General features: G+C 33.6%; 1 protein-coding gene and 1 long non-coding RNA gene across 3 annotated transcripts; one reads left to right on the forward strand and one right to left on the reverse strand.

Moving 5' to 3' along the window:
• Window positions 1-1288: 1288 nt before the first annotated feature.
• LOC123207392 (transcription factor BHLH089-like) lies at window positions 1289-4725 on the reverse strand. Its single transcript, XM_044624782.1, has 6 exons — window positions 3769-4725; window positions 3294-3488; window positions 3128-3193; window positions 2813-2881; window positions 2641-2712; window positions 1289-1845 (listed from the first exon to the last, which is right to left on the reverse strand). The coding sequence occupies exons 1-6, from the start codon at window positions 4051-4053 to the stop codon at window positions 1720-1722; spliced, it is 813 nt and encodes a 270-aa protein (XP_044480717.1). The 5' UTR covers window positions 4054-4725; the 3' UTR covers window positions 1289-1719.
• A 3766-nt stretch (window positions 4726-8491) lies between these two features.
• On the forward strand, window positions 8492-9952 carry LOC123207395. Of its 2 annotated transcripts, none has more exons than XR_006500333.1 (2): window positions 8492-8693; window positions 8785-9952. It is a non-coding gene; the product is annotated as an uncharacterized LOC123207395 (long non-coding RNA). The 2 variants fall into 2 exon arrangements; XR_006500332.1 differs by having other exon boundaries at window positions 8492-8672.
• Window positions 9953-10118: the final 166 nt, after the last annotated feature.

The raw sequence follows: 10118 nt of genomic DNA on the forward strand, positions 1-10118 counted from the left end.
TCTATTTATGTTTTGTGTGTTCCTTCTTTGTTAATCAAATAAAAACAAGAAGCGCGTTACTTTTTTTTTTTTTTTGCCTCCGCTAGCCTGCTGATTTGGAATTTACTTTCCTCTTGAATCCCTACCACAGCTTGCACACGCCAGCGCGTCTTTAAAACGTGGGTATGGGACCCACCACTTTGGATTGGGTCGATCTAGCGAAACGTGGAGCTGGGCGCGTGAACTTTAAAAGGTTAATGAACGGGGAGTGGTTGAAAGAAAAAGAAGATGATTTGTCCCTCTGAAGGAATTACGGAAAGAGTTACACGACGTCGTTTCTGGGAAATTTCCTTTCAGGGTTATATTGTTTTCTTGCTGCTTGGGAACTTCTTGTATCTAAACTGAAACGAAACTTTGTTCTGATAATAAATCACCTTGATGCCATATCCAACAATTATTCAACCAAAAAAAAAAAAAAATTATATTTGAAATAAAGGTAAATTCAAATTAAATCGAAATCAAATTTAGATTTACTTGAATATGATTTAGTTCAAAAAAATCTAACTTGAGATTGACATAAAAGTGAATAATTCGTTTTTTTACTAACTATGTGAATAACATTAGGCATGTTGTCATCATTAGTTGTATGGTTCAGCTAGTGCAGAGGCTCGTGAGATTAGCGATGAAGCTTTTTTCGACAATTTAACAATGGATGATAACGCAGAGAGCAGTCTCTATTTGTTAATTATGTTCTTACAAGCCTTTGTTTATAAAGCTCGAAGCGGGCCAAGAAAGCCTCCCGTTCCATCTTGCCCACCGGTGAATTTGAGCATCATTCGTGTTCAATTTATCATGCATTGTTTAATCACTGTCCAATTCGATCACATTAAGACTAAAAACACATTATGATATTAATTAGAGCTAGCCCTTTTAGATTTCTTCAGAGTACACCCCTGAAACTGCGCTATAGCTCAATATTGAATCAACCTTGTAACATTAAAAAGGAAAACCACCAAGGACAAGGTAAAATGATTTCAATTGATCCTATTTATTTTCCAAGATCACTGAACAGGCATGGTGTATTTACAGATCATCTGATATTGCCGCATATCAGGCAGTGACAAAAAACTTTAGTTAGACAACTGACGCTGGCACAGGAGAAATGAAGCAATCATAGTCAAACTGACCATGATTATCACATAATGCAGGTTATTATGTCAAAATGATGAAAATTACTATAGAAATTCAAGCATAATCCATGTTAAACACTATACTATGCAGAGCAGAAACATTGTCAAATCAAGGAAAATTTCCAGAAAACATCACACCAAAATGGCTTAATTTATTAATACACCTTAAGCTTCTTAACAAACCCAGTTTAAAATTTAAAGTAAGCATCACACATTCAGAATATGCAACATTCTTATACAAGAAAATGATTGTTCTTCGAATTCTGTTCACGTATTAGTACAGCATAAAGCCTTCTATAAGATATGTGGAGTAAAGAATTCAGTCTCCAACATACAAACAAATGACGAGGTCAAGATAGAAACTTTGTTTACTAACTTGAGGAGTCTTTGAACATCAATCATATTCTCCATGCTTGATGTTGAAATTGGGAATTTGAACTCTCTTAATGTAGAATAATGGGGTGCAATGTCTAACAACAACTGGAGGAGGATGCTTCACCATTTAATGCTCTTATTACTAATTGATGAGGATTTTTTTTCCTTTTATTTTTTAAGTCATTCTTTCAAAACCACCAACCTGCATGTGCAACCACTCCGATGATGAACCATGGTTGAGATCCCTTGAAGCTTGAGAGCCAAATGGAATGCCAATGATATCAAATGCTTGTTGACCGTACTGAAAAAGCCAAATCAGTTTGTTAAAAAAACCATTCACCCATAATAAACAAAATTATCCATAGAAAACTTAATCATATCATAAATAAGCGACCAACAGAATAGAATGCTATACAAAATTTTAGCAGAATCTCATTTAGGTGAAAAAGAAAAAAAGCAATGGACAGATTCACCTGGACGAAATCATATATAAATGCATAGTTAGATTTTCTCTTTGCTTCTTTAATTTTAAATGTGGAGATTAAAAAAAGGATTAGAGAACAAGACCCCAAAAATAATGATTCACCATAAAAGTAAACAGTTAGGTTCTTGTCCCAACTACCAAATGGAAAATGAAACCATTAAATTTAAGGCAAGAAGTCATGCCTATGCAGAGGAGCAGAAATCATAACAATGGAAGGCCATGGGCAGGAATCTGAATAAGGTTCAAGAGTATGAAATTTTGGACCTGTTTGTCTACAGACACTATTGCAATCCAAATACAGTTCACCCTGTTAAAACATGATCGTTATCATGCATAGTTTTTCACTTTTTCTTATTAAGAACATACAAATCTCCCATCTCCTACAATGAATTTATACTGAGATTGTTTCAGAAGTTTACTTCAATACTGTAATTTAGGACTCTCAAAGAAGTCCATCCATCAAATGAGCAGGATGATACACACGTGAAGAGGTTTGTGGTATGAGTTCTAACATGATATGAACCATCCTTGTAAGGCTAAAACAGAAGTGCAATACTAATAGAATGTCAACCAAAATTGCGTCCAGTAAGGATTCATAACATTTGGACTTACATCTTTTGGAGGAAACACCTCAATACCAGGGTTCACTCTCGAATTGACTGCTTCAAGCTTCATGGACAAAAACTGCAATTTTCCAGTGAAATTTTTGGCTCAAGTTCAAAATTAGTAAAAGAAAGTATCCAATCAAAAGGTAAAGCCGTATCAGAAGTAAAAAATTTCCCACCTCAACCTGCCGCTGTAGCGACTGGATGTAATTAATTATCTCATCAAGGACCAGTGCTTTGCCAATAACCTGTATTCAAAAAACTATCTTAGTACAGAGTTGCATAAACAGACCGTGTCACATGGAAACTGAAGAGAAATCCGAACACTACCGGTTTATGATGTATGTTCATGAGTGCCAACTATGACACACTAGTAACTCACAAATCAAGAAGTGAAATTGGACTAGAACTATATGCAGCTGATTGAATGCAAAATATAATTTCACAAACTGTGCACAATTGGCATCCGACTTAATAAATAATCAAATGCTTACCTTGTTACAGCCAGGGACCAGATCCTGTAGAATTTTCATCCTTTCGCTTATCTTTTCTCTTCTAGCCTATCCGTCAAATGTTTCAAACCATGAAAACTCGTTAAACAGCACTTAATTTGATCGATAATTGAATTACAATTGAGTTTAAGAGGATTGGAAATATTACTCTTTCCGCTAGACTGTGGCTATCAGTAGCTTGGCCCCTTCTTGCTCGAACGTGGATGTAATCTTGTTTAGGTGGCTCTGGTGGTTGGCTATTTTGTTCCACAGGCTTGCCTGAACTGGGTTCAATATCAGCTTTTGAATTCTGATTGTCATCTCTGCTTCCAGATGTTTTAATCCGTTTTCCATCAGAATCATTCTGCACATATTAAAACATAAGAATTTTTCATGTAACCATCATAGTTTCACAATCAAATTTCTATATGCCAATCCCACATAAACACCATAGATTAGAAAACTTAGAATGATAGACCAATTCTTTAAAATCCTATATTCAACATTAAGCGTGTGTTAGTTGGCATTCGGTATCATGTAACCAGATAAAGAAAACCCCTCCTAAGAAGAATTAAGATTGTACGAAAAATAAAGTCAGAATAGAAACTGAATATACAATCAAACAGATAAATGAATAAGTATACCACTCCATTGCCAGTGCTTGTTGATACAACCTTGGGTGACTCATCCTCTACCTCACATCGCTTCCTCGAACCATTCCCATGAACTACTTTGTGCTCCAAACTCGCCGGATCCTCACCAGAAACTTCTCGATTAGTCACAAACTGACTCAAATTCTGCCCAAACTGAACTTCCCTCAGCCCCAACGCACCTCCAGATTCATTCGCATTTCCACTTCCATGAACCTGAAACGGCCAGATCTCTGCAAAGTTGTACGAACCCTCATTCATCATTGCTGGCGGATCCATTGTTAAAGATTCACACTACTCAACTTCCCCTCAGAAGGGTCTTAACATTCATCCACAAAGATTCCAAATAAAAATACAACCTTTGATTCAAAAGCTTACAACTTGTAAAATACTTGTCAATATTCTTTAAATGGGTAAGTTTGGTTCTAACATTTGAGTGGCTGTGCAACGAAAGGCAAGTGAAAGAACATATTTTTTTCTTTAATATAAGCTTTAGCGATGGATATATAAAGAGATCACGTCTAAAGAAAGATAGGTGTTTGTGTGATCTCCATGGACAATGGAGACTAATGCGCTGTGTTGGCTTAAACTTCTCTCCTTTAAAAACCTCTCATTTTTATCTTTGCAGTACCATACAACTTGATGAGTCTTGAAAGAGAGAGAGACAGTGACACCTCGAGAGTTGCAAACTAAGTCACTTCCAGTGAGGTTTTCTCATGGGGTCCATCTCTGTCACGTGCACATCAACTCCAGTTCTTCACCGTTAGATAAGATTACTTTTTGATCAAAACCAGATGATGGTTCATCAACAGTTAGTGAAGAGATGGACCATGCAGTCGACAGGGAGGCGGAGGAGCAGTTCCCGATGAGGTCGCCAACTGCGTACGTTAGCTGGCGCAAGTACATGTACAATGTACAACATTAGAAGGTGCGTTATTGAGATGAATTGATGGGGTTCTGGATCTTCTGGCGATCAACTAAATGTGATTAGTGAGTATTAGTGATTGCTAACAAAGTTCCAACACTAATAGATTTTCATGATCATTGTTATGATTATGATGTTTAGTTTAGTTAGTTAGGGAGTGGTCTATTTATCGTAAAAGCTATCAATAATGATGGTGTTCTCTCAACCCTTTTTGATTGGTCATAATCTAAGCTACCAGGCCAAATCAACATTAGCCGTGCATTTTCCATTTATTAAATAACTAAAAGATATTATCCAATTCTTTATCATTTATTGAACGTAAGCTATCTTTAATTGGAACTTGGACCTGATTAAAAGGTCAAATACATTTAATATATTTATTGAGAAATATTTAACCATAGTTACTAGCCCATTTGGAACTTGGAAAGAAATAATGAACTATAAAGTTTTGGTCTAGTTGTGGAAAGAAATCCAACCAAAATAGATGAAACTTTTCATTTCAGGCGCGATGGAATGGTTATTCATCTATTAGAATAGAGATTTCGATTCACGATGGATAATTGTCCATCAAACATATATTGTCGTTCAAACTATGTAGATTAGGTGCTCATGAACCTTATTTATTTAGATGAAAAGACAAAATTACTTATAGGTTCTGAATGGTCATAACTGAGAAAGAGTAAAACATGCTCGGGATAGAATGATGAACCTTTATTTTTGATATTGAATGATCATTCACGAGACTAAGAAGTTGAATGGTTATTCCACAAAGAGAATACCCGTCTATAGAGCTATTCCATGAGAATTTAATAGACACTAAAATACATTAAAGTGTCAAGAAAGAATACAAGATAAGGTTTTAGAGTCATGAACATATGTATATGATCAGTAAAAGTGAGAATGAGCCTGAGATGAGTTATATAAGCTTGAGATCATGATTTTAAAGAAAACATATCATTGATTTTTATGATTTTCAGAAGTGATTTTCAAGTTTTTTGGGCATTTCTAGTGATGAGTTTTGGGACAAAAAGATCTAATAAAGCATATGTGGGACGTAGAGATTCCCCATAATATATTTGGGACATAGATATCCCATAGATGGAGATATTTTGTGTCTTTTATAAAAACATGTTTTCACAATAATTTTTTGCAAGATATGTTTTTTAGAGTATAGTAGTTGAATCATGTATTGTATTATGTATTGAAAACCTAATTTTATGCATCGTATATTGAGTATCGTATCACATTATATGATATAACTTTTAAAAAATAAAATAATATAATAATATAATTAACATGTCATCATTTTAAAAAATATCACAAACACTTTTGAAAATTTAAACATTTTCATATATGCCCCTATTACATCATTATTTTCTCTAAAAAGTGTATTAATTCGTATCAGTAATATATATCGTATTGTAAGATGAGTATCGTATCATACGATATTCATTGTATCATATTAATTACGATATATCTTATAATACGTGTCGTTTTTTTATCTATATCATATTGTATGATATTAATAACTATATTTTAGGGGGTTGTTGTGAAGGGGCATCAGTGATATAGATTATGTATCCATATACAGGTGTTATACCTATAAAGATAACACATTGTTCACTATATACATCCACTAAAAGGTGTGCACCCATGAGAAGGTGTTATGAAATGGCCTATAGATTTGCACCTGCACAGAGGTGATAGGATAAATTCATCTATAATGTGAATTACGATAACCTGAGAGATTCAGGTGTCTATGGTGTCGAATCTTACCTCAATCTAGTTTGATTAACATAGAGATTTTGATGATTTTTATTAGACTGATTTTAAAAAATGTTTTCACCAAATGATTTTTGAAAAGATGTTTTATATGCATTTGCACTTCATGTCATTAGAGTCCTAGTCCATATAGATTTGCCTTAAATATTAGGAGAGAAAATAATATGATTAAAATACTAAAAATATTGAAAGAAACCAAGAGAAAACATGTAAAACTATAGAAACACTTACTTATTTAGTGATTTTCATTAATTCATTTTCCTTATATATTATAGGCGATAGGTGAATATAACGATTGTATAACGATAGATCAGCTGATAAGGTGTATGAGAGAGACTTACTTTTAATTGATGAATTATCTTGATACTTGTGGGTGATATTATTCGCTTATTTATGAGTTTATATTATGCACCACACTCATTAGTTTATTTCCGGATATGACATCTTTTGACCTTTACACAAAGGTTTTTTCAGTATTTAAGCTATTTAATTATTATGGATGTTTGAATAAATATTATAGAGTAATATTATATGTATATATAAATTGTATAAACTTATCTATACAAACTGATATGATAACATTTTTAAAGTGAGAAAAAAATGAACAATGACATCATTCAATTATGAACTATCACATCAATTGGTACAAATAAATTTATATAATTTATTTATATGCATAATTTTATTCAATCTTTTATCATGTTTAAATAGTCAAGACAAAGTAGGGTAACTCTTGGAAGGGCATAACTAGAAGGGGAATAGTTATAAATTATAAAACTACACAAGTTTTTTCATATGAAGTGAATTAACGGGGGTGACAATGAGTCTTTTAAATTAATAAAATTATGCGTACATATTTTTGTATATAATTTAGATATACAGATGATTTATCATTATGTGATTGAATAATTTTGATTTAAAGATAAAATAACGCCTAATTACATAATGACACATTATCTGTATACTTAGATTATGTATTAAAAGTATGTACACATAGTATTTCTCTTTTTATATAGATATATGGGTAAATTCAAACTAAACTACTTGTATTCAAAATCTAGTTGTTCCTATGGTGGAAATTAAATATGAAATCAAGAATATTGCCCTTAGTGCATCTAACCAACAAAATCAAAAATCAAAACCATTATACAAAAACAAATTGCGTAACATGCAAGATAAGCATTACAAATTTAGGAAAGAACATAGGGATAATTTTTCATGACATGCCATCAAACACCAGAACTGGAAATTCCACATGTCCTTAAAAATGGGGATCAGATGCTGTATCCAGCACGAAACTATATGCTTGCCAGCAGTGTTCTATATGATTAATATCTTTATATTTTCTCACGTGTTTGAAAAGGCTGTGCTGCTAATTTTTCTTCTTTGCTTATATCGATTACCTTTGAAATTGCTCAGTATACAGCCGCCTGCATGTTCTAGTCAGATAAAATATGAAATCATAAAATAATTATACTGGTAGGAGTCTTCAATGGTGTTTTCTCTTCTTAAAAGCACTTCAACAGTGTCCTCCATTAGGCCTGACCTACTTTGGTGCCATTGATTAATGCTAGAAGTCTCTTGTCAAAGTGGTTGATGTGAACAGAAAATGATTTATGCACAGGTGGTGACTGGTGCCAAAACTTGCCATTTCAATATCTTATTTAGTTAGGCAAAGATAAAAACACCAAAAGAAAACCAGAAAATTAACCAAATACTGCAGACTGTTTATTTCCATCACGTTTTTTTTTAAATTTCATTCCCTAGTGTTTTGTCCAATCCACATGGATAAAAATGGTAATAACCGAAGCAAGTAGAGCTTTATTATCCGTAAGCTTGTTACCAAACTGCCATTTTTAGATGATGGTTGTGTTTAGGCATGTGGGCAGGCTACAGTAGGCATTAGCAACTTTGATTCTTGTAAAACCCACGTGGGAAATGAATAACTAGAGGCCATTTCATTGTTACATCGTGGGAAATTTTGAACTTAACATGTCATGTGCCAATTTAATGGCCATTAATGGTAATAAGTCCAACCTGTCCGAAACTGAAGTTGGGTTGGTTTCATAACGTAGCCAACTATCCTGCAATTGCAGTATTAGTTGCCAGTAAACACAGATGCTTGTGCTGAGAAAAGGATGCTAGTAAGTTGAGCTTTCACTGAGGGGCCTGCAGCTGGTACATTTCACTGGTATTTATTATATCTTTTAAGGTATTGTTTGGATACGTTTTGTGATTAACTCTCTTCAATAAAAAGCCTTTTTTATGATCCTCTCAACCATAAAACATGATTGTCTTTTCAGCTTTTATTATCCTAAATACAAGTTGCTGAGATCTCCGTGACCAATATGTTAAGGTTTATGGTTTAAGGTTTAAAGTTGATATGAATGGAGACAGAAGCCACGGAAGAATGAAATGGCATCTGGGTTGACAATGCTGCCAACTGCAATGATGAAGAAGAAGAAGAAATGGGACAGTAATGGGATCTAAGCTCAGCTGGAGGCAGTTTTTATGCAAAGAAGACCCACAACCTGACTTATTGGAAGACACTGCCCCTTTGAATGGTCCCTCAACAACCCAATTATTTGAAGATTGGGATGTCCTTTTAGAGTATTATGGATCAGCATTCTGGATGCTTCCACTATTATATTGTTGAACCTGAGCTGTCACCCTGCCTGACTGGAATATATTGACAGATATATACCTTGCTTGACTGGCCAAAATTAAGGACAGTTGATGAAATGGAAAACACTGAGATAAGATTTCAGAACACTGCTCCTGAATTGTTGCCTTTTTGTTCATTAAGAAAAAATCTTAAGCACTTGATAATATTTTATTAAATTAATTAAATTTGGTATCATCAAAACTCAATACGGTTATGTGATCTCTTGAATTTGATTGCAGGAATAATTCAAATATTGGTGTGGCGCTGGTGTAGCCATAATTTATTGTCCAAGGCATTGGTAGAAGAAGCTATGATTACTCAATAGAAGAAGAGTCCTGCACTAAACTAAATAATATTTATAAGAATTCCAACCAAATCAATTCTTTCAACTTTTTCATAACTATCCTTTAATTCTCCATTCATTATTGGTTTCCAAAAATTTAAGCAATTGGTTTCCTCAGAAAATGTTCGAGGGTTATCAATTAAGTGATCTGATTTTACGAGGTCTTTAACCTTATGACCAACAGTTGGTTTCATGGTGAAGATGATTAAGAGGTGATGCGGAAAGGGAACCTTGAAGAGATGATTTCGATGAAAAGTGAAAATAATGAGACAATGCCAATGGTGTGGAATGTGGATTGAGTTATAAAGGGGGTTAAGAGAAAATTGCATCTGTCGAGAATGGATTCATATTCAACCTCAAGCAACCGGATTAAGGGTGGATATGAACCGAACTGAGTATAAACACTTTTTGATTCGAGTTCGATTCGAATAAAAAATAGTTTAACTCGAATTTATTATTCAAATATATGGTCTGAATTTATGATTTAAATTCATGATTTATTGATAAAACGATATCGTTTTATCTTATAATGGGTAAAAAAAATTGTTTTAACAATTATTTAATATAATTTAAATTGAATCACAATCCTTTCAAATCAAATTGAGTTATCCACTCAACGTGTGAGTTAA

Source organism: Mangifera indica, unplaced genomic scaffold (assembly GCF_011075055.1).
Source record: "Mangifera indica cultivar Alphonso unplaced genomic scaffold, CATAS_Mindica_2.1 Un_0075, whole genome shotgun sequence".
Lineage (NCBI taxonomy): Eukaryota > Viridiplantae > Streptophyta > Magnoliopsida > Sapindales > Anacardiaceae > Mangifera > Mangifera indica.

What these genes read in the sequence shown, in the direction of transcription:
- LOC123207392 (XM_044624782.1), bottom strand. Translation starts at nt 4,053, where the DNA reads ATGGATCCGCCAGCAATGATGAATGAGGGTTCGTACAACTTTGCAGAG. An exon ending in TGGTCCCTGGCTGTAACAAG is followed by an intron (nt 2,882 to 3,127) that starts GTAAGCATTTGA and finishes TTTTGAATACAG; the next exon opens with GTTATTGGCAAAGCACTGGT. An exon ending in AGGTGTTTCCTCCAAAAGAT is followed by an intron (nt 1,846 to 2,640) that starts GTAAGTCCAAAT and finishes TGGCTTTTTCAG; the next exon opens with TACGGTCAACAAGCATTTGA.